This window comes from Drosophila mojavensis, unplaced genomic scaffold, assembly GCF_018153725.1.
Source record: "Drosophila mojavensis isolate 15081-1352.22 unplaced genomic scaffold, ASM1815372v1 contig_136, whole genome shotgun sequence".
NCBI lineage: Eukaryota > Metazoa > Arthropoda > Insecta > Diptera > Drosophilidae > Drosophila > Drosophila mojavensis.
Window position 1 is genome coordinate 9850970 of NW_025318667.1, and position 21835 is coordinate 9872804.

The window sequence follows — 21835 nt, forward strand, 5'->3', positions numbered from 1 at the left end:
ATTATTATTAACATTATTATTCATATCTTCAATTTTGTGATTAATATTTAAGCTGTTATATTTAGAGTCGAAGATTTATCTGTTAGTTAACATTATTTGTTAAATAGATGTACATAAAACAAAAATATTATAAGCTTTTTGAGAAGTAGAACTATAAACCATGTTTCTGAAAGCCTTTTTAGGGAATAATTAGAAACTAGTTAACTTATATACAAATCTATATATGAATTAGAATGGAATTTAAATTTGAACAAAATAACATGTAAGCAAACCAAATAGTTAGATCGTTAAGAACTGAGTCTTTTAGAAGCTAACTTAAAATTGAATACCTCAATAATATTTTTAATATAGAAATTAAAATCATATAAATCTATATCTGTAATAAAACAGTCTAAATTGAAGCCAAAAGAAAACTATATAAGGAAACCAAATTTGTTAGATAGTTAAGAACGTTATCTTATAGTAACTAACCCAAAATACAAAATAATGCTTGTAGCATATAAATTAAAGTATATAGCTGTATTAAGAAGAGATCAATTTCTATAGCTGTACTATATAAATTTGAAAAAAGAAACTCAAGATTAGACTAGGATTTATATAGATTTGGCAGTCATCAAAATGATGTTAAGAGTTCATGGAATACTAAGTTCTTTATAAGTATTAAGGCTAAAGAATAGAGTTGTGTATCTGTAAAAAATGTAGTTTAAGATTTGTAAATAAAAGATGCAAAATAACAAACTACATAAATATTTAGCATCTTTATTTCGCTTGGGTCTGGGTTTGTTTATGTTTGTTTTGTTTGTTGTTAATATTGTTTACACATAAAACGTTGCAACTGCAATATACATAAATAGTTAGTTATACAATCCAATGTCTTAACCGTCGCCCGACTAACGACTTTCACACATATACATATACGTATACATATACATATGTAAATATAATGCTAATATTTGGTTTAGCTAAATTACATTTGCCGCTTAAACATTTAGTATCCAGAAAATCAATTACATTTCACAACGGATTTCATTTACAAACAATTACAATCGTGTATCATATATCATATCATATCATTTCATTCATTAATTATTATTATATATTTTTTGGTGCTGTTTACTTGCTAAGATCACAATAGTTCGACTCCAGTTTAAATCTGAACGCGGCCTCGGCACCAAAAAATTTGCTCGATTTATAGGAGGAGGGGGTGTTATCCATTAATTCTTATAAGTGGGGAATGTGATCTAAATGGAACAATTTGGTAACGCTTAATACTGAAGCTAATTAAACAAACAACACAAATCACTCTATAGAGTATTACTCTGCGCTACAAGTATAACGTAATGCCTAACAAAATCAACAAAGGGACAACGTGACATATAAATGTAGATAGCCGAAAGGAAGGACATTTAGCTGTGGGTTAAGTGAAGGGAATCAACGTTTGTACAGGTTCAGTTATTTGTTAATCCTAAGCCACATAATGTAAATAGTACTACAATTAAAATGGACACACACAAAAAGATAGGTAAGGAAAGGAAAAGAAAGACTTGGCCATGCTGCAGAGCGAGCTGGCAATAGGGTTAGAAAGAGCACGCTAGAGAGCATGAAACACAATTAAAAAGTCAATGCTTAAGTTGTAAAACAATGGAGCTCTACTTGGAGCCCGTTGCTGGATGATGATGATGTCCATGGAGTAGATGATGCTGTTGCTGTGCAGAGCTCGGATGATGATGCAGATGCTGCTGCTGATGCTGCTGATGCTGCTGCTGCTGCTGTGCAGAGCTCTGGTGATACGGCGACTGCTGCGGCGGCTGATGATAATGCTCCTTAGGGGCTGACGCAGCTGCAGCCGCTGCTGAGCTCGATGACGAGGCGGTGGAGCTGGCCGCATGATTCGCGCCATGGCTATTGTGACTGTTGCTGTAGTTAATAGGCAGCGCCGTGACAGCAGCCAGTGCAGCGGCAGCAGCGGTGGCAGCTGCCACACCGGCTGTGGCAGTGTTCAATTTGCTGCCACTGCCACTCCCACTCCCGCTGCCGCTATTCACCTTCAGCTGGCGTATTTCGGGAAAGAACTCAATCATCAGAATTTCGAGCAGCTCCTGCAAGTGTAAAGCAAGCCAAATCAATAATCAAATCTATCATCAATCATCAAGCAATTCATTTCCACTCACATAGAAGAGCTGTTTGTTGTACATGGGATTCTGCAGGGCATCGAAGACTTTGAGAACGCCACGCTTGGCCGCCTGGGCGCCCACCAGATTGCAGAGCACCTCGGGTATGTGATCCGTAAGCAGCGCCTTGGCCGCATTGGTGGTCATCTCTTTCATATCCTCCGATCGGGGCGGATACGCCGAGGCAAGCACGCCTCCGGGCCAAAACGATTTCAATATGGCCGAGAAATAGTTGTGCAGCATGGACTCCTCGAACAAGTACGCCACGGACTCTCGTATCTGCCGGTTGATCGTGCGTCCATAGGTGATCTGGACAAACGAGATGATGCTCTTGCGCAACCATTTGAATACGCCGCCCATGTCAAAGATTTCGCCCATCAGCGCATAGAGGGGCTCGGCAATGGAATCCTTGCTGTCCAGATCAGCGAGAAGTTTCGCATCGCTGCTAGACTCGCCATCCAGATAATTGGACATGTCGTCATCATCGCGCTGCAGTCCCCAGAACGGATCGCTGGCTTTGCTCGACTCGTGCGCCTTGGCCGTGTCGCTTTTGAATAGCGTGGAGAGCGAGAATTTGGATTTCTTGGGCGAGGGCAACGTCTGCTTCAGATGATCCGAGCTGGGGCTCAGAAAGGTGTAGATGGCCTCGCTGCCATTCAAGTGATCATCCTCCAGAATGAACTGCAAGTGTTAAGGATTAGATAACGGAACACAGAATTCATTCACGTCGACTCACGTTCAAAAACTTTTGTATCTGCCCCTTAGCCTTCTCCTGTGCATGTCGATCCGTCTTCAAGAAGAAGAACTTAAAGTTCGTCGGCAGATCCAAGGATTTCAAATTGGAGCTCACGTGTCGCAGCTTGCGTTGCAGCTCCTATGAGAGATCAGCTCTATTATCTTTGTTGCACATTTGGAAAGTTGATATAGAATCTTACATGCACTTGGTTAAGGGATCGCATTACCACCCAGCCACTAGAGATGCCCGATGGACGACGCCTTTGTGGTCGACCCGTGCTGCTGTCTCCATTCTTTGTAGCTGGCGGCGCATTGATATCCTCGTCCACATGCACCAGAATCATGAACTGCAGCGATTCCTTCTCATCAGAGACCTGAAACCATATTAAGAAACGGATATCACACAGTTCCTCGTTGCCTGCATCATGGACTCACCTCGACACTCTGTATGGTTGCCTTCCACTTGCCGAGGTGTTCGGTCCAGGCATCGGTGCGGCGCAGATGTGCCTCCGTTTGTCTTTTCTCGCTCTTTAGCCATTCCATTTCTTTTTCGAGTATTTGCAAAACTTTCGATTCTGGCTTCACTGAGTATTTGAGCGCGTCGAGCGCTTGGTTCTTCTTATCGATGCGCTCCTGTATCTGCTCCAGCTTCCGGCGTGCGTAGGAAGTGTGTGCAGCCACATCGATGGCCGCTGGAGCCATGCTGCCGCCATTGAGGCCATCCGCCACGATGGCCTGCTCGTCGTCGGTCGCATCGCCGAGCATTGTGGGGCACATGAGCAAGGTGGGATCATTAAATTCGTTCGACTCGAGCGCCTCCTTTAGCTGGCGGTACTGCTCGCTCAGCACAAACGGCGGATAGTATTTGTCCTCCAGGGTGCGCAATATATTGCGCTGTATATCATAGAAGATATCTGGCCCAGCATCGCCTAGCACAAACGTTTCGATTAGCTTGCGCTCGTGCTTATCAATCTGTATCTCTGGCTTGGGCACTCGAATGTATGTGTAGAAGATCTCTGTGCCTAGCTGGTGGGTCGCCGATTTGTGCGCATGCTTCATCTCCTCCACGGCCAGATAGAAGCCGACCAGGGCGCTGGCCTTCAATGGCTCGAGGAACAGCGTAAAGAATCGTCTGCCCACAGCCGTATTAAGTATTTCCATCAGTGTTAGATCCTATTGAGAGAACGAACACATTTAGCTTTATGATTAGAACAGGTGGGCGTTTCACTTGCCGTATCGCTGGAGTAGTTGCCATTCCAGCCAAACTTGGCCAGATTCTTCTCGCACTGGCTCTTGGCCAGTGAGAGCTGCTGAACGTAGCGCTTTAGCCGCACCGCGGCCGTTAGCTCCGATTTGGACAACGTATGATCCTCGGTATCTGGATCGAGTCCTTTGGCACGCTGTAAGTTCTGCATACTCGTGGCATGCATCAGATCGTTTACAATGCTCTTGCGTATCAGTGACAGCTCCTCCAGGTTGCCCGAGTTGTTGATGATCTTCAGGAACTCCTCGAAGCTGGCTGCGTATTCGTAGCTACGTTTGCTTATCGCTGCTGCGGCCAGACGTGTCTCAATGTTCTGCACAATCTTTTGATTAATGTAGTCCGGAGCAGTTAGCATTTTGATCATGGGAAAGAAAACTGCAGGGCCAAGAACGAGTGGAATTAATTAATATGTTGATATATATATATATGCTCCATCTAATTCACATACTCTTATAGGACAGCATCTCGCTGAGCAACACTTTGAGCGGCGGCAAGGAGTAGCCGCGTGGCAGCAGCAATATGACCATAATCTCGCACAGTTTGCGCAGAAACTCCATTTCCTTCTCCTCGTCGACCAGGTACAGATTGGTGCTAAACACCGGCGCGTTATTCGTTTCCGCACTGCAACGAGTTAAATTGGAACTTAGTAGAAATTGAAGTGGCTTTCCTTGAATATACTTACGCGCGTGCCTCGGCTATGCGTATCTTTTCGAGATGCACAGTGACCCGATTGACCATGTCCACGGCTATGATCTTGGCTGGATCCATTTTGGCGGCACGCTCATGGATCTTTTGTATGGCATTCCACAGATCCTCACGTATTATATCGTTGATGAGCTTCGGTTTGGTCACCACATAGCTGTCAAACAGAGTCAAGATTAGAGCGATTGGGTTTCCCTTCAGAGAGATACCTACCCCAGCCAAGGCACCATGAAGTCGCGGAGCACATACTCGATGATCTGCTGGAGCTGCAGATCGACGGTCTTGCCAAAGACCAGGGGTAAATTCGATGGATTCTTAATGGGATTTGGCAAATCGAAGATGTTGCTTCTGCAATCGAATAGATTGTACATATGTTAAGACAAGGACTATATAGAGGAAGGGCGATGCAACTCACTTGGTTGCATTGTAAAGCAGCTTAGAGGGCAGTCGATTGGGCTTTGTGGGCTCATTGGTCGTAAATATATAATGTATGTAGACGGTGCCAGCAACAGCTGTTAGAAGAGACGGAAGATAAATTTTTAATTAAGGTGAATATCTAGTTCAGATATTTATGTGGAATATGGGCAGAGAGCTGATAAGAAATGAGTCATGGACTAGATTATTGGATATATGGTTTCGCTGTCTGATAATATGATAGCCACTATTCACTTACCTGCAAAGACCAGCACCAGGGAATAGATGACGAATGCGAAGAACAGAAATAACGTTGGATAATACCAAATAACGGCCAACAGTGTCGATACTATGCCCGATATGATAATCTTCCAGTTTACTTGCAGAGCACGTAGCGCGCTGAAAGCCAAAAATCGAAATCGAAATTGAAACTGAAATCGAAATCTGATGAGGGAGAGGGAGAGGGAGACACAGAGAGAGAGAGAGTGTGTGTGTGTGTCTGTGTGGGCAGGAAGCGCAACCGATTTATAAATAATAATGACCGATAGACTTCACCTTATCTCCCCCACCCACTGCCTCCACAACAACTCATTCGCCCATCACTAATCATTAGGCATTCATACGCACACACACACACACACACACATTCCTACATATGCCGTAAAGGATACACACACGAGGGTACGCATTTAAAGTCGATGCAGCGTCTTCACTTACCGCGTTGCCAGCTGGGTCAGGCGCTGTGTGGGCGTTGTTGGCGGCTCGGGTTCAATGGGAAACAACGGGCGGCGTCTCTCCATTGCTGCCAGCTGTTCCACTCCTTAGATCTGCGAGTGTATGTGTGTGTGGGCTAATGGTTTACAATTGCTGTTATTATTGCTGTTGTTGCGTCTGCTTTGTATTTGAATATTTTATGCGTTGTATACATTTTTGACGCGTTGCTTTTTTTGCTTAGTTTGTCGCTTTTGTCATGTCCTCCAATGTGTCGTCTGGCCACTATTAAAAATAGTTCTCTATAACCACTTCCGCCACCCCCTTGCCCACACCCCACGCCACACGCCTCACGCTCAACGCCCTCTGCTCTCCGCCCTTGCGTTCAATATTCGAAAAATGACGTCGTCGTCGTCGTCGTCGTTATTGCACTTGAATTTGATCTTGGATTGGTTTCAGGGATCAGAGAACATCCGTGCTGCGTTTATAGCAACAAGTTGATATTGATAACTGCCAAAGGGGGCGGCGCGCTTTACGATAAGAATGATAAGAGCGGCACAACGATTGCTGCCTGCAGCTCTGCCTCCGTAAAATCGTTTGCGGCTACTGCTATGTTGTTGCTGTTGTTGTTGTTGGTGATGTTGGTGTTGCTGCTGCCGTTGTTGCTGCCGTTGGCTCTGCTGCGTAGATAATAATGAATTGGAATTTGAGTTGGCGCGTCCGTCGTTGGTCAAGCGGCGTGGCCGTAATTATTCATCACGCGGTGGCGCTCACTTCCACTTTCAATCACAATCACAAATACAATAAATGCAAAATCAAAGTTTCCAACTGTGTTGGTGCCATTGGATTTGTTGATTTCATATCGATAGCGATAATATGGATTTTGTGCTGTAGGCCCAATTCGATGACATATCGACAGACCGCCACGAGGACTACCAGCGACCGATAGATGTTGCCGAGTTTCAATAAAACAACCGTTAATTTTAGGTTTCCAATTTATTTGCACTGCAAAACTAACAATACTTATTTGAATTTGAAAACATTTGAGTTATTGGTATTGGTAAAAGTTTGTTTGTTGTTCAATAAATATATATATATATATATATATATATATATATATATATATATATATATATATATATATATATATATATATATATATATATATATATATATACGTCTATATATAAATGGCGGCACATATGGCAGGCATCACTTAGAATTTATTTGTATGCCTTCCCATCCCGAATGTCTCGAGTCCTCTCTGCTTCTCTACCCCCGTCCTTAGCCCAATTTACCATTTTTAGATTCGTAATGGCCTTTAAGTTTGTTTGTTGTTGTTGGTTTTTGGTTTTTCTTTTTTGGGATATGATTACATGGAAATGAATTGCTTCTATCGCTCCTTAGCGAGGCGACGCAGGGCGCGCTTACGTGTACCTAAAATATTCTTAAGAACTTCGTTTCTAGCAAACTGATCACCGAACACAGCCTCTGTAAAATGTATGACCAGTTGAAGCAGTGCATGTGGCAAATATCCAGCAGTTTGAGTGGCAATGCCAAGCGTCGCCAAAGCTGATTTTACATACGTTTCAGGCGTGGGCGCAAACACGCTCGCCTTACTTATCTTCGACATGTTGGTGGCCACGAAGCCAGGCTGCACGCTCTGTATAATTATGCCATCGGTTTTGTACTCAGTTTGCAGATCATCGCTGAACTTGTTCACAAATGCCTGCCAAACACAATTGGATAAATGAATTACAGATCATATGTCAGCTAAATACATCGAGTATGACTCTCTAGTATGAGTCCACTCACCTTTGTGGCGCTGTAGACACTGAGCAAGGGATTGGGTATGACGCCCGCTGTTGAAGACAAATTGATGATCACGCCCTTGCGCTTCTGCACCATGGCTGGCATGAAGATGGCCGTCATGTGGGTAACGGAATGTATGTTCGCGGCAACGATATTGCACAAAAACTTCGGATCGGCATTGTAGCAGTCCAAAAAGTATTCGGGATAGCTATAGCTGATGCCCACATTGTTCACCAGGACGCCCACATCCAGTCCAGCTGTCTGCTGGCGTATCTTGTCGTAGATATCCACGCCGCTGGTAAAGTCCACATTGATGACGCGCACCTCGACGCCGAACTCCTCGCCTGCAAGTATGCCACAGAATTGAGTTAACAAACCAGGCTTATACTATTAGCCATATATGCATGTCTTACTAATCTTTTTGGCTACTGTTTTCAGCTTGTCCAAGGATCGCGAAATCAATACCAATTTCAGTCCCTTGCGCGCCAACTAGAAAATAAATATGCAATAACTTAGTTGAGTTTTATGATAGATTGAAGGTCGCTTAAGATCTGTAGATGTTAGTGCTTAGAATGTTTATAAATCTTGGCTATGTGAGTAACACTTAGGATTACTTTAGCTATGTATACATAAACATCCATCTAAATATTCAATATTCTGTTTTATACAGCATATTTATGATATTTCGAAGATCTACATAGGATGAAGGAATTTGTATAAATGTAGATAGTAAGTATTTGATATGTATAATATATATCCAACAATATCTCTCCTATATAAGTCCTATATTATAGTTATAACTATATTTCTATATAATTATAGCTAATGTATAACTAATATATTTATATAATGTATATACAAATTTTTTATGCTCTACGACTAGTTGTTACATATACAAATGGAATTTCCTTATCAATAGAACCCTAATGACAGTAAAATTAAAGAAATCAAATGATAAGAATAGATTATATCGAACATTTTCTAGTAACACTTGCAAGTAAACCCACAAGCACTTCAAGACTATCTATAAATAAATGGCACAACTAATTGAAATACGAAACGGTTTTGTTAGTGACCCCACGAAGTCAGGTAGTATATATATATATATATATATATATAGATATAGACGCGGAAGACGACGAAATTAAATAGAATTGAATGGGTATATCGAATACTAATTGTATCGAAAGGGAAACATAAGCCCCAGATGTAGTGTAGCTGAACAGGCGATCGAGAGATCATATGTGAACGCAGTGTCAACAAGCGGCGCGACTCGCTTTTTGGTGTGTTCCAAAGTTCTGGGCATAGCAAACAAATTGTTTCTATTCGCGTGCTGACAGCAGCAGCTGAACCACAAAATACGCTGAATATTGGATATTGGATATTGAATGCTGAATATTGAATTTTGTATATTGAATATTGAATATTGAACAGTGCAATGTCAACAACTGCAGGGCAGTTGAGCAAACAGAAAACAAAGCTCTACAAATTATTTGCCAAGTTTTGTCACCTGTGATCGCACTTAGCTGCCTAATAGAAAATTAGCACTTGACGAAATTGCAACCAAGTGCATTGGCGCGTTTGAAAAAGCAGAGATCTTTAGTCTATAGAACTGAGAGCTGAGTCATGTTTGCAATGTTTAAGCCCTAGCCCAGCCTAGCTTAGCCTTAATATTCAATTGGCAAATCGTTAATTGCATCTCTTTTTTGTACTCTCTATAGAAATTTTTTGTTGTTTAATTTTATATGCTTTTTACATTGCAGAATTGGTCAAGTCATCGTAGACTTTGATATGCAAAAAACCAAACAAAGTATTAAATACCCTAGCGAAACTGTTCATTGACTGCTATATATAGAGATTGTAAAGATTATGTAGCCTCTTTAAGAGTTTTTGCATAAAAGAGCTCGAAATCGAATGCCTATGTATATTGTTAGACGATAATATAGTTTCTATGCCTATTTACATTATTAGTACGATAGTATAGTTTTACTGTTAGGTTAGGAGCATAATAAAGTTAGTAATTGATGGACGATAGCAATACAAGTAAAAAAAACCGACACTAGGCTACATTCGGTATAACAGTTTCATGAAACTCGCATGATCATATCTGTTATATTGATCAGGAATATATATATATATATAATGTGCCCGCATTCAGCATGACATAATGGTAGCCTACATCTAAAGCTAAATCTGCACTTTCTATGAGACTGGCTCCAACTAGCTCCAATTATAATCTTATTGAGAGCTGCCACAATGCATCCCTCGCTTGCGTACGTACCTCCCTGGCGTATGCTTTGCCTATGCCGTCCGTGGAACCGGTGACAACTGCAATAGACGAACGAAATATTAACAGGTTGAGTAATGGGGCAAACGTTATCAGTTACTGTGAACTACGCTTATCGCAGCGCCGTGCACAAAGTGCAAATGGCAGCCGCCTGGCTGTACTCCACTCACCTGCCCATTCGCCCATCTCGGCCAGATTCACCGAGGGGCCGCACAGCCTGGGGCCCAGCACATTTGCATAGATCCAGGGCAAGACTTTGCGGCAGATCTGAAAGCCGACAATGCTCATAGCAATGCCGCCCAAAATGCTTAAAACACGCGAATGTTCCTCCATTGCACTGCAATGTTTTCAAAGCTTCCAACAAAATGACAAATAGTAGTAGTTGTAGTAATAAGAAGAAGAGGAAGAACAGCCGCTGCGTTTGCTGCGTTGCTGTCGTCTCGGACTCCGTTTGCTGCCTAAATACAATCGCTGGGTGGAGGAAGCTCAGTCGAATCGCTGCCACAATGAGCAGCGCTGCCCGCGTCACTGTGTATATGACGATGGGTTACTATAGGCTACGCCAACCGCGCCGTGCTGTGCCGCTCTGTGCTGTGCTTTGCTCTGCTCTGCCCTCTTCGGCAGAGTTCGTCAATTGAATTTTATAAATTCACTGAATGTCTGGCATTAAATTTACGGCGTGGCTGCTTAATATTCAAAGCAGTATCGCGCACGTTTCCAATCTACATAAAAAGAACAATTTTCTTATTGGTTAGCCTTTGCTTTAATGGTGGGCAGCGAAATGTCTTATTGAAAATTTGAAGAAATCGCTGCATGAAATGCCAACGATGACGCGGAAAATGAAATGAACGGTTATTTTTGCCGACTGAGCATAATTGCTCATATGAGTGTGTGTGTGCGTGTGTCAGTGAGTGCAAATGTGAGTGCTCGGCTGCGACTCGTGCTCTCTCACAAATTTCGGTTTGCCATATCGCACCACCACTGAAAACAACTAAGCGATAAGGGGCACATGTGCTCACACACACACACGCACACACAGAAACGCGCAGCTATGCTTACTCTCTCACTGGAATTGCACATGCGCAGGAAGCAGCCACAACAGCAACAATTCAAATCAAAACAAACCGATGACGATAATTCTTTACGCGCGTTAAACTGCGATTTTGATGTTGTGTGTGTGTGGGTTTGATTGCTCGAATTTTGGCGTGCACTTATCAAAAGAAGATTACAAATTTATGCGTAACGGCGAATCCTAAGACAGTGTTAGCTTGACAACAAAACAGCCCGCTAGATGGCGCAGCAGTTGGTATTGCATATGCAATATTTGTGATCTGCTTGAATTTAGGTTATATATTATAGAGTGGTGTTTTGAATAGTTGTTTATATCCTAAAGTTTGTTTTCGTAATGAACAAGTAAAACATCGACGTCTGAGACAGTGTTTTTGCCTGGCAACAAAAAAGCACACTAGATGGCGCTGCTGTAAGCAATAACAGTTGCATACTATTAAGCTGCCAGATAACTAAAAAGGAAACAAAATATACATATGTATATGAAAGAAGTATTTAAGAGAAGGAATGAAATCGTAAATTAGAATAATTTAATATTATTATATTCCTTTAAGCTACTTCCAGCGGTCTGGCAACTCTGTGCTGTTGGCGCCACAGCAGCCCCTATAGCGTAAAGCATGCTGGCATCTTCTGCCAACAGATAAAAGCCCATCGAGAGGAAGGGAGAGAGAAAGCAAGGAAGCAATTGGCAGGGCACATAATTGGCAAACGGAATCCCGAATCCTTTGCTCCTGCAGTCTCGTGTGAATTGCGTGCGAACCAACAACGTTGTCTCGGCGGGCCGGCGCTTGCAACATGGGCATAGATTCTATTATGATATCATTAAAAGTGAGCAATACCCAGCGACAAATGAAAATGAAATGAAAACCAAAATGCATGCATTTTATAACAAAAGTCAGTTTGTATAAATAAAAGAATATTACGTGGAATTTGCCTGTTGTTAAGTGTTATTGCCATTAAAATTAAAATTTAAATATACAATAAGTGCACTAACTGTGCTTAAATCCAATAAGAAATGCCTCATATCGAAAACTTGAGAGCTCATTAAACGTTCTCTGATTGGAGTTGAGTAGCTCACAGAAACGAGCAAATCAGGGAAGAGGATGGGAAGGGAGGGGAGAGGAGAGCCGAGTAGAGTAGAGTAGACTATTGTGGCATGCGCATATCGCAACCTGACCTACATTCCAATTATTGGTCATCTAAGCAGCATCCAAATAGCTCTCACCATAAAAAAAACCAAAAAGCAAAAAATATTGAAATAGCAAAAGAAAAATACAAACTGAAATTGAAATCAACACACAAACACACACATACACACACACACTACACACACACACCGACAGACAGCTCTGGGACAAAGAAATTGTGCAGCTAATAAAAAACCTTTTTACTTCCATCTCGCACAGTGAAAAAGAGAGATTCAATCCATGCAGCTTCCTCCACTCACGCAAATCGCAATATGCTAAGCAGCAGACAGTGAAGGATACGAAATCACAAATAAATACAAATTGCATTCAGGAGCAATCGGCAGCAACAAAAAAAGCAGTGAAAAGAAAAGAAAATAAGAGGAAAGAGGTGGAGCGAAAAGGCAAGCAAGAGCAAAAGCGTGTCAAGAAGATGTCGCTGATTAGATAAAACGTAAATCAAATATTCTAATTGGATTCGAGTACATTTGTTGTGTGCGCATATGCTTAGGTGAGTTATAGACGATGCCCAATATACACACACATACATGCATGTCTCTATGTATTTATATTTCTGATATTTGCATTTTCTATCTTTGTATGACAGTGATGAAATCTAGATTATTTTGGATATTTGCAATTATATATTCATCGGTACATCACATAGGCTCCGGTTCTACATCGACGACATGTAAGTTCTCAGATTATTCTTCGTATTCTTCTCACTGAGCACTTTGAATTGAAGTTTAGGTAAATCTAAATTTATGAGATTTGTGGAAATGCGTATAATCAGATTTAATTAATATGTCTATATATTTAAAGATATAGTATAGCTCAAAGTTTATAGATTTGAATCAAAGATCAAAATGTATTATAATCGGAATAATTTTACTTATATATCTTTAGCCTTATATAACGATATCTGCATACTTATATATTTATTTATTTACAAATGTATACACCTATCTACATTTATAGAGCCACATAGACTTAAGACTTGAAACAGTTACTTACCTCGATTACATTCAGACTCGATTCGGTTCATAGATACATTTATAATTTTTAAGTTCTATGAATAAATTTGTTTATCAGTTTGATCTCGATTGAAGTAAACACACAAAACTTAAGCGATTTTCGTCAACCGTGCCATTTTCTTTCATTTGCATTTTCATCCAATTTTCATTTACATATCATTAAAATTTGCATTCAAATTGCCAAAGCTTGTTGTCCAAGGGAAGTATCGGAGAAAGATGATATATTGAACCTGATAACACTTCATTCGGGGCTATATACCAAACGTAAAGCTCATACCTCTTAAAGTTTCCGAGTTATGCCAAAGAAACGAAATCTGAAAATCGAGTTTGATCGATTTGTGGCCTGCCGCCTGTTGCATACACTCATACAATATTTATACACATACATATACATACATATATACAAATTTTACTTCCGTTTGCAGTAAAACGTCCACGAGCAGGAGACCCGTTTGATACGTTTCCGAAAAACTTCTGGCAGGAGTTCTCGTCGCCCTTCACAGACACGCCTGAAGATGAGGAGCTGGAGGTCACGGAGACGACCACGCACGAGCCATTCCCGTTCTTCGCCGACCCGTATACGACAATTAATATAAGCACCCAGCTCTCCTCGAATGTCTATCTGCATTGTCGCGTCAACGATTTGCAGGGCAAGACGGTGTCCTGGATGCGGCGCAAGGGCGAGGACCTCACTCTGATCACCTTCGGCCAGCACACGTACAGCGGCGATTCGCGTTACTCGCTGGAGTTCGAGGAGCCCAACGACTGGAAGCTACTGATACAATATGCCAACGAGCGGGACGAGGGACCATACGAGTGCCAAGTGTCCTCACACCCACCGCTGGTGCTGCTCGTTTACCTAACTATAATTGGTAAGTCCCAGGAGAATATCGTATGTCTGTGACCCATAACGATGACTCGTCGGTGACATTGCAGTTCCTCATGTGGAAATTCTCGACGAGCGAGGATCGGCCACGCCCGAGAAGTACTACAAGGCTGGCAGCACCATCGAGTTACAGTGCGTCATCTCAAGGATACCGCATCCATCGTCCTACATCACCTGGCGGCACGGCCAGCGCTCGCTCAACTACGATACCAGTCGAGGTGGCATTAGGTAGGTCTATTCCTACTCCCATCCTATATATATATACATGTGCATACTTATATGCTCTAATCCTATGTCCCTCTGCATCTATCCCTACTTAGTGTTAAGACAGACATGCTGCCCGGCAGGGCATTGAGTCGTCTTTACATAGCCAACGCGAATCGACAGGACACGGGCAACTACACCTGCATGCTGGGCAATGAGATAACAGAAACTGTTGTAGTGCATGTGCTTAACGGTAAGTCCGAATGGAAGATAACTTTGACTTTAAGCTGCATGTCAAGCATGTTGACTGTGGCAGAAAATTGACAGATAGTTAAGAAAAGCGTCTTTAGAAAATGATATATATATTTGACTGCATGTCAAATAAAACTATATAAAAACCGTTGTTTGATAGGCAGAAACTTAAATTGAAATGATTCTTGGATTATAAATACAAATATAAACTGAAATATTCACAATTCACAATTCAAAAGAAACTGTGTTGACTCCTACTTAAGATCTGACTTTGCTTCATATAAGGTAGATGTCAAAATTTAACTAGCAGCTTATGCGATCGTCAAATTTACAGAACAGTGTTTGCCAAATAGCTGAAGCTTATTTAGATGCAAGGCGCATGTCAAGAGTGGATCTTAGAAACATATTACCAGAAATACCTAGAGAAATACTGCTAACATTAACTTTGACAGGCAGTTTTAGAGCGAATGCCATTATATATAACATAAATGATTCCGATTTGCTTTCAGGTGAGGAGCCAGCGGCCATGCAACATGCGAATGGGACTCGATTCATGTCCAGTCCCCTAACTATGGTTGTGTTTTTTATAGTATTCGCTCTGATCAAGCCTTTTCAGCGATGACAACATTCTGGCTAGGCAGAACAGAACAGGATGAAAACAAAAATAATAATAACAATTGAAAACAAGAAAAACTTGAATAAGTTTTAGTGCAAGTGGAAAATGAGAAAATGCATAAACCAAAAAAAAAAACGAAAACGAAAACAAAAATCAAAAATGAAAATTGAAAATCTAAGAATCTTGTCCAGGATTGCATTTTCAACTTTTACTCTAATCAATGGGTTGTTTAAACGTACATAGCATAAATGAATACTCTAGTTGTAAGTCTAAGAGATGTAACGATACACTACGAGTCAGATGTAGCACACATAGATCGTATCTAAGGGCGTATGCGAAATACAGAAGGTAAAAACTTCTGAAAACCTTAAAAAAAAAAAAAGAAAATGAAAAACTAAAGAAAATTTCATTTTGCAAATTGAAATTTATGAGTTGTGGCCGTGTTTTTTTGGTTTGCGTTGGCTATACCAGATAAATATTTATATATAAAGCAAGCATTTCCCAACATTCCCCCACCCACCCCCCACAGCCCCACATTCTTTCCTTATATATTGTATATAATGCTTGATGTGAATGGTTGTAGCTTCTTGAAATCGTACGGCATATCAGTTGGGATCATTGGAACATTCTTGGATGCAATTAGTTTTAAACATAGAGTGAGATAAAAAGGTAGAGGAAGAAGAACAACAGAATGAAATTCATTTATTTTCCGCAAAAAGTTAACGAATTATGTTTGATGATAATAAGAGAGCGAGAGCGAAAGCGAAAAGTTGGAATTGTTAAGTTTTTAAGTTTTTCAAAGATATAGCACATGAAACTAATCGATATATACACATATTTATTTATATGTGTATGAGTAGTTGTTACCCCCAGATATTTACAAATCATAATAATAATATTAATAATGAACTAATTAATTAATTCCATTCCAAATGGAGACATATCCTTTCGATTTAATTGGCTTGGCTTGCGGCACCAATTGATGAAATTTCGACCAGACTTTATGTAGTTGCTCTGTTGGCAGATCATATTATATACATATGTATCGTATATGTATATATGTATATGTATCCAAGGTAAACACGGACCAATGGGTAATACACAGCTATTATATTTGTTTCTTTCATTTGATTTCTTTTATGCTTCTCTTCCCACACATACGCATAGACCGTTCTCATATTTCATAGTATATAGGGTATATAATATTTCAAATATGCTTGGCCGCTTTTTCACAATCGCTTGCATCTTAAGTCATTCATAAAATATTCATATATACATATTACCTATCGATTAGTGCACCTATTTCTTACATCAACTCAACTTCTTTCCAAAAAATATTTATATATAAAAATCAAATAAAGCCCAGCTTAAACACAAAAAAATAAAATTAAATTAAATTATAAGAATTAAAAAAAAAAAAAAAACAAACAAAAAAACAAGAGGAAAAAACATGGCTAATTTTGAAAAGGTCCAGACTAGTTAATGTAAAATATTCAATTGATGCCAATCTATTCGCTGGTTGGCTTATTATTATGATTATTATAAAATACTATTATTATTATGGTTATTATGGTGTATGCCCTTAAATACAAAACAAAAATGTTGGAGTGAGATAACGAAACAATACTTAGAGACTAAAGAAAAGTGACGAAAACTTTTAGAAGCATTTTGGTTACAGACAAAAAAAAACCAAAACAAAAAAAAAATAATAATAATAAATATATAAATAAAACATGAGAAAACCATAAAATATTTAAGAATGATTCCAAAATTGATATTATATAATAACTACATAAAAAGTATTTATGTATGCGGCCAATGTCTATGTCAATGTCATATGCCGTCATTAATATTAAAATAATGCAGAATTGTATGATACACACGAGCCCATATACAACTTCTCTCACATACACATACAAACAACATATTACACACACACATATACACACACACTTGTTTTTTCTATTAAAAAAAAAAAAAAAAAAAAAGAAAATTTAAAATCAATTTATGTAGTTTTTATTTTGAATAGAAAATAAAATACAAAAACCTAAAAAATAAACCTTCAATACTAATTTTCTCAAACGGTTTATGATTAAATTTTATTTAGCCGTTATATTATCATAGTTAATATCGATTATTTGATAGTATCGAGCAAACACTTTAATATTCAAACCGCCAGATGTCGCTGCAGGTAAGCATGTGCAAGTAATCGATAGTTGCTCAACACTCATTGCATATCTTTTGTAAAATTAAATGCATATCAACGTTGAAATAAAAGAGTTAGAAAAGTAAAAATAGCTTTATATTTTTTAATATACATATTAGTAGCAGAGACAGGTTAAATGTTTTGCAGCTCTGTATCGGGATCGCTTAAATATATCGATGTTTTTAATATCCCTAAATGTGTATTAAAATAGTAGAATAATATCCGTAAATAAGGTTTAATATACAATAATAATATTTTTAGCTTAGCATGCAAGTGTCAAGCATACTTGCATAGCTATTAAATATATTTATATTTTAAATGTGTAGCATCGATAAGTTGTCACTTTTTTGTACCTTTCTCAACACTGTGCTACCTTTTCGCATGCTGCCGACTGCACGCTACACGCATTTCGAATAATTCCTGCGAGCACAATGAGCCAAGCTAAGGAATTGCTGCAGTTCCATGAACTGGAGCTAGACCAACGCATACTAAAGGTAACAAATTATTATATATAACTAATTTTTGCGCCTTATCTAACCCCAATTACCCTTTTCAATCAGGCTATTGCGCAGTTGGGTTGGGTGCAACCAACGTTGATCCAGTCGACGGCCATTCCACTGCTGCTAGAGGGCAAGGATGTGGTGGTGCGTGCTCGTACTGGCTCCGGCAAGACGGCCACCTATGCGCTGCCGCTCATCCAAAAGATTCTCAACTCCAAGCTGAATTCCAGCGAACAGTGTGTCAGCGCCTTGGTGCTCTGTCCCACCAAAGAACTGTGCCGGCAATCTCGCCAGGTGATCGAACAACTGTCCGACTCATGTGGCAAGGTGGTGCGTGTAACAGACATTGCAGGCAGCTCCAATGACGCGGCCACTCAACGCCATGCACTCGCCGAGCGTCCAGACATTGTGGTTTCAACGCCCGCAAAGATATTGGCCCATGCAGACATAGTCGACCTGAAGCACATCGAAACCTTGGTCGTGGATGAGGCAGATTTAATCTTTGCCTTCGGCTATGAGAAGGACTTTAAAAAGTTAATCAAACTTTTGCCGCCCATTTATCAAGCGGTGCTCGTCTCGGCCACCATTTCCGACGATGTCGCACGCATGAAGGGTCTCTGCCTGCACAATGCGGTCACATTGAAACTAGAGGAGCCCGATCTGGTGTCTCTCGATCAGCTCAGCCATCATCGCATCTTAGCCGAGGAGAACGAGAAGCCAGCCATATTGTATGCTCTGCTGAAGCTAATGCTCATCCAGGGCAAGAGCATCATCTTTGTGAACAATGTGGATCGCTGCTATAAGTAAGTGAAGCGGGCTATAGCATCTGTAGCAACTGAATCTTGAGCCGATGATGAAATCAACTTCAGTTTGGGATTGCGCAATTGGCAACAATTGGCGCACGCATGACCATTGACTAATCTTCTCTCTGATGGCTCTCATTAGGCTATTGTAATTGAGACTCTGGTGAATGCATATACTATAACAACATTCTCTTCTTACCTCCCGCTAGAGTACGTTTGTTTCTGGAACAGTTTGGCATACGCTCGTGCGTTCTCAATTCAGAGCTGCCCGCCAATATACGCATACATACCATAAATCAGTTTAATCGTGGTGTCTACGACATTATAATTGCCTCCGATGAGCATCTGCTGGAGAAGCCGGCGGGCAAAACGAAGAACAAAGGCGGTCAACAGAAAAACGATCATGAGTCGAGCGCATCGCGTGGCATCGACTTTCAGGGTGTCAATAATGTCATCAACTTTGACTTTCCACGCGACGTTACCTCCTACATACATCGAGCTGGTCGCACAGCTCGTGGCAATAACAAAGGCTCCGTTCTGTCCTTTGTCAGCATCAAGGAGGCGCCCATCAATCAGGCAGTGGAGGAGAAGCTACGCATATCTCTGGGCAAGCAGCCGCATCTGACAGTCGATGCACTATCGGATCAGCCACAGAAGCCAACAGAGAATATCATCAAGTAAAACAACTACAGCACGACCTTCGCTCGCATATCATCGTATACTTACACTGAATACTCTTCCCTTTGTAGGCCCTATCAATTCAAGCTGGAGGAAGTGGAAGCGTTCCGTTATCGCGCCAATGATTGCTGGCGTGCTGCCACACGCGTTGCGGTCCACGATACACGCATTAAGGAGATCAAAACTGAGATACTAAACTGTGAGAAGCTCAAGGGTTTCTTCGAGGAGAACAAGCGCGATCTGATGGCGCTGCGCCATGACAAGCCTTCGCGCACCCTTAAAGTACAATCGCATCTCGCCCATGTGCCCGAATACATACTGCCTAGCGCGCTGAAACGCGTTGCTCTAAATCACAGCACAGCACAATCAGCACCAAAGCAGGCGCGCATAACTGGTGCCAAGGCGGCCTACCAGCGACAGAGCAACGATCCTCTGATGGTCAGCGAGGTGGACTATGGCAAGCGACGCAATGTGCCGAAGAGAAAGAAAGCCTTTTAATATTGATTAGTCAGTTTTGTTTTTAGCCCTAGGAATACCTCTGTGTAGTGCTATGCGAGCTGTGAGGCATATAGAATAGAGAATTAGTTATACAATATATATATATTTGTATATTTAACTAAATACAGGTGCATTCAAGTACATTTTAAACTGTGTAGAAATGTTTACTGTTGGTTATTGTGGCTCAATTCGATTGTACAATGTTATCTTTCTCGATATGATATCTGGAACCATTCAATCATATACTCTATTGTCTATTGAGTTCACTGCTCTCTGTGATACCTAAGAAATATATAAAGTCGTCACATATGCGTGATATAGCAAATTTTCCCTAAATACTTCCTCAAAAATACTGAATTACAGAATAAAAATTCGCCAGATTGCGTCTCCCAGTCTATAAAAAAATACTATACCATACTAAAATCCAATCAAAACTGTTATATAGTATAATAGCATAATTACATCTGTCTCTCTCTAATCAGCGATAAAAAGTACATGCATTAAAGTGGAACAGATTTAGGGTGACCCAAAAAAAATAAAAATAACAAGAAATACCTTGAGGGCAAATCAAGAAATGTTCAACTGGATCATTAGATCTATCTATATCTATGTTTGTTAGGCAACCCTCGCAATGAATTGCAAACAGCAAATCAAAACAGAAAATGATTTGGTTTTAACATTTTATTATTGTCATTGAAATAGTTAACATTCATACATTATTGACTTTGTGGATTTATTTATTAATTTCTCATTTCTTACATATGTTTATGCAATTCTTCTTTGTCGTATGCTATATTGAATGAAATACCTCATATATCATGTTCGAGTCATTGTATATAGTATAAATCGATGAATGTCTATTGAATATATAATAATTTAAAATGTGAACGTTTTCGAGAGATTAGGCGCAATAACATTCAGCTAAATAGTGATCGATAAACGATAGGCACACTGATAACAGAGCTAGTTATGTGCGTGTGTGTGTATGAAGCAGTGCCGGGCAGGAGGGAGGTATACATATAGTTCCTATATATATACTATATATAAATGTCTATGTTGTTGAATAAAATTTACAAATAAATTAAGCATAATTATAGTATTTTCATTTAGTTCGATTTCGATTAATTCCTGGTTGGCAAACAAATATAATATAAAGGTGACATATATATTTATATATCTAAATTAAACTTAAGGAAACAAATATATAAGATCACACAATATCGAGGACAAATTGAATTAGAATTTAACGAGAAACTAGTCTAAAATGCAGCCACATATATGCATACACATATGTATATACATATGTATGTATATGTATTGTTTTGCTTTAAATTTTTACTTAAGTGATTTTCATTTCATATATTTGTTTTGTAATACGCTCTAGATAAATTTTACATTCATAGTTTGGTTTACGGCTTTTTATTACATTTGCTTTTCTGTTTTAAATATATTTTATTTTAACACACGCATAACTTGATAAATGTTACAACAAGACATACAAATATTTTAATGACAATTTTCAAATATATATATGAACATATATGTATAATAATATGCAAATCGGTTTTCTTTACTTTTTATATGAGCTTTTAAGGTTTATTTCCTTCCGTAAATACATACATACATACATATGCGTATACATACATATATGTACACATATACATATATGTATATACACCTTTACATACGCATTTATATACACATACATAAACATATATACATATATATATATATATATATATGTATAATGTATATATGCGCTAAAAACATGTATATAAAATCAGTAAACCTTCACATTTCATAGATTTTT

At 39.7% G+C, this 21835-nt stretch overlaps 4 protein-coding genes and 1 non-coding gene across 7 annotated transcripts; 3 read left to right on the forward strand and 2 right to left on the reverse strand.

The window, feature by feature from the left end:
- Positions 1-739: 739 nt before the first annotated feature.
- Positions 740-6871, reverse strand: LOC6585094 (sorting nexin-25). The gene is made up of 12 exons (XM_002010698.4): positions 6004-6871; positions 5546-5685; positions 5288-5384; positions 5086-5220; positions 4853-5029; positions 4619-4791; positions 4139-4545; positions 3342-4079; positions 3107-3280; positions 2908-3045; positions 2172-2852; positions 740-2099 (listed from the first exon to the last, which is right to left on the reverse strand). Exons 1-12 carry the CDS (start codon positions 6084-6086, stop codon positions 1650-1652), a joined length of 3393 nt encoding a protein of 1130 aa, XP_002010734.1. The 5' UTR covers positions 6087-6871; the 3' UTR covers positions 740-1649.
- A 446-nt stretch (positions 6872-7317) lies between these two features.
- LOC6585095 (very-long-chain 3-oxoacyl-CoA reductase) lies at positions 7318-11479 on the reverse strand. Of its 2 annotated transcripts, XM_002010699.4 has the most exons (6): positions 11156-11479; positions 10267-10818; positions 10091-10137; positions 8223-8298; positions 7813-8153; positions 7318-7726 (listed from the first exon to the last, which is right to left on the reverse strand). In XM_002010699.4, exons 2-6 carry the CDS (start codon positions 10427-10429, stop codon positions 7391-7393), a joined length of 963 nt encoding a protein of 320 aa, XP_002010735.1. In that variant the 5' UTR covers positions 10430-10818; positions 11156-11479; the 3' UTR covers positions 7318-7390. The 2 variants fall into 2 exon arrangements, with proteins under 2 accessions (XP_002010735.1, XP_032588518.1); XM_032732627.2 differs by lacking the exon at positions 11156-11479 and having other exon boundaries at positions 10267-10954.
- Positions 11480-11886: 407 nt separating this feature from the next.
- LOC6585096 (peroxidasin) lies at positions 11887-16722 on the forward strand. Of its 2 annotated transcripts, XM_015161066.3 has the most exons (7): positions 11887-11992; positions 12571-12859; positions 12956-13039; positions 13808-14254; positions 14319-14496; positions 14589-14725; positions 15234-16722. In XM_015161066.3, exons 3-7 carry the CDS (start codon positions 12958-12960, stop codon positions 15344-15346), a joined length of 957 nt encoding a protein of 318 aa, XP_015016552.1. In that variant the 5' UTR covers positions 11887-11992; positions 12571-12859; positions 12956-12957; the 3' UTR covers positions 15347-16722. The 2 variants fall into 2 exon arrangements, with proteins under 2 accessions (XP_015016552.1, XP_002010736.1); XM_002010700.4 differs by lacking the exon at positions 11887-11992 and having other exon boundaries at positions 12356-12859.
- Positions 16723-17906: 1184 nt separating this feature from the next.
- On the forward strand, positions 17907-20175 carry LOC6585097 (probable ATP-dependent RNA helicase DDX56). The gene is made up of 4 exons (XM_002010701.4): positions 17907-18040; positions 18107-18849; positions 19059-19526; positions 19599-20175. The coding sequence occupies exons 1-4, from the start codon at positions 17978-17980 to the stop codon at positions 20023-20025; spliced, it is 1701 nt and encodes a 566-aa protein (XP_002010737.1). The 5' UTR covers positions 17907-17977; the 3' UTR covers positions 20026-20175.
- On the forward strand, positions 18892-18983 carry LOC6585098. The gene has a single exon (XR_047766.2). It is a non-coding gene; the product is annotated as a small nucleolar RNA Z30a (small nucleolar RNA).
- Positions 20176-21835: the final 1660 nt, after the last annotated feature.

Excerpts from the sequence above, each read along its gene's own strand:
- LOC6585094 (XM_002010698.4), bottom strand. The coding sequence starts at position 6,086 with ATGGAGAGACGCCGCCCGTTGTTTCCCATTGAACCCGAGCCGCCAACA. Across the intron at positions 5,686-6,003 it reads CTGACCCAGCTGGCAACGCG|CGCGCTACGTGCTCTGCAAG; the intron begins GTAAGTGAAGAC and ends TTTGGCTTTCAG. Across the intron at positions 2,100-2,171 it reads ACAACAAACAGCTCTTCTAT|GAGCTGCTCGAAATTCTGAT; the intron begins GTGAGTGGAAAT and ends TTACACTTGCAG.
- LOC6585095 (XM_002010699.4), bottom strand. The coding sequence starts at position 10,429 with ATGGAGGAACATTCGCGTGTTTTAAGCATTTTGGGCGGCATTGCTATG. Across the intron at positions 8,299-10,090 it reads GCAAAGCATACGCCAGGGAG|TTGGCGCGCAAGGGACTGAA; the intron begins GTACGTACGCAA and ends TTTATTTTCTAG. Across the intron at positions 8,154-8,222 it reads AACAGTAGCCAAAAAGATTA|GCGAGGAGTTCGGCGTCGAG; the intron begins GTAAGACATGCA and ends GCATACTTGCAG.
- LOC6585096 (XM_015161066.3), top strand. The coding sequence starts at position 12,958 with ATGAAATCTAGATTATTTTGGATATTTGCAATTATATATTCATCGGTA. Across the intron at positions 13,040-13,807 it reads CGGTTCTACATCGACGACAT|TAAAACGTCCACGAGCAGGA; the intron begins GTAAGTTCTCAG and ends TTCCGTTTGCAG. Across the intron at positions 14,497-14,588 it reads ACCAGTCGAGGTGGCATTAG|TGTTAAGACAGACATGCTGC; the intron begins GTAGGTCTATTC and ends ATCCCTACTTAG.
- LOC6585097 (XM_002010701.4), top strand. The coding sequence starts at position 17,978 with ATGAGCCAAGCTAAGGAATTGCTGCAGTTCCATGAACTGGAGCTAGAC. Across the intron at positions 18,041-18,106 it reads TAGACCAACGCATACTAAAG|GCTATTGCGCAGTTGGGTTG; the intron begins GTAACAAATTAT and ends CTTTTCAATCAG. Across the intron at positions 18,850-19,058 it reads AATGTGGATCGCTGCTATAA|AGTACGTTTGTTTCTGGAAC; the intron begins GTAAGTGAAGCG and ends ACCTCCCGCTAG.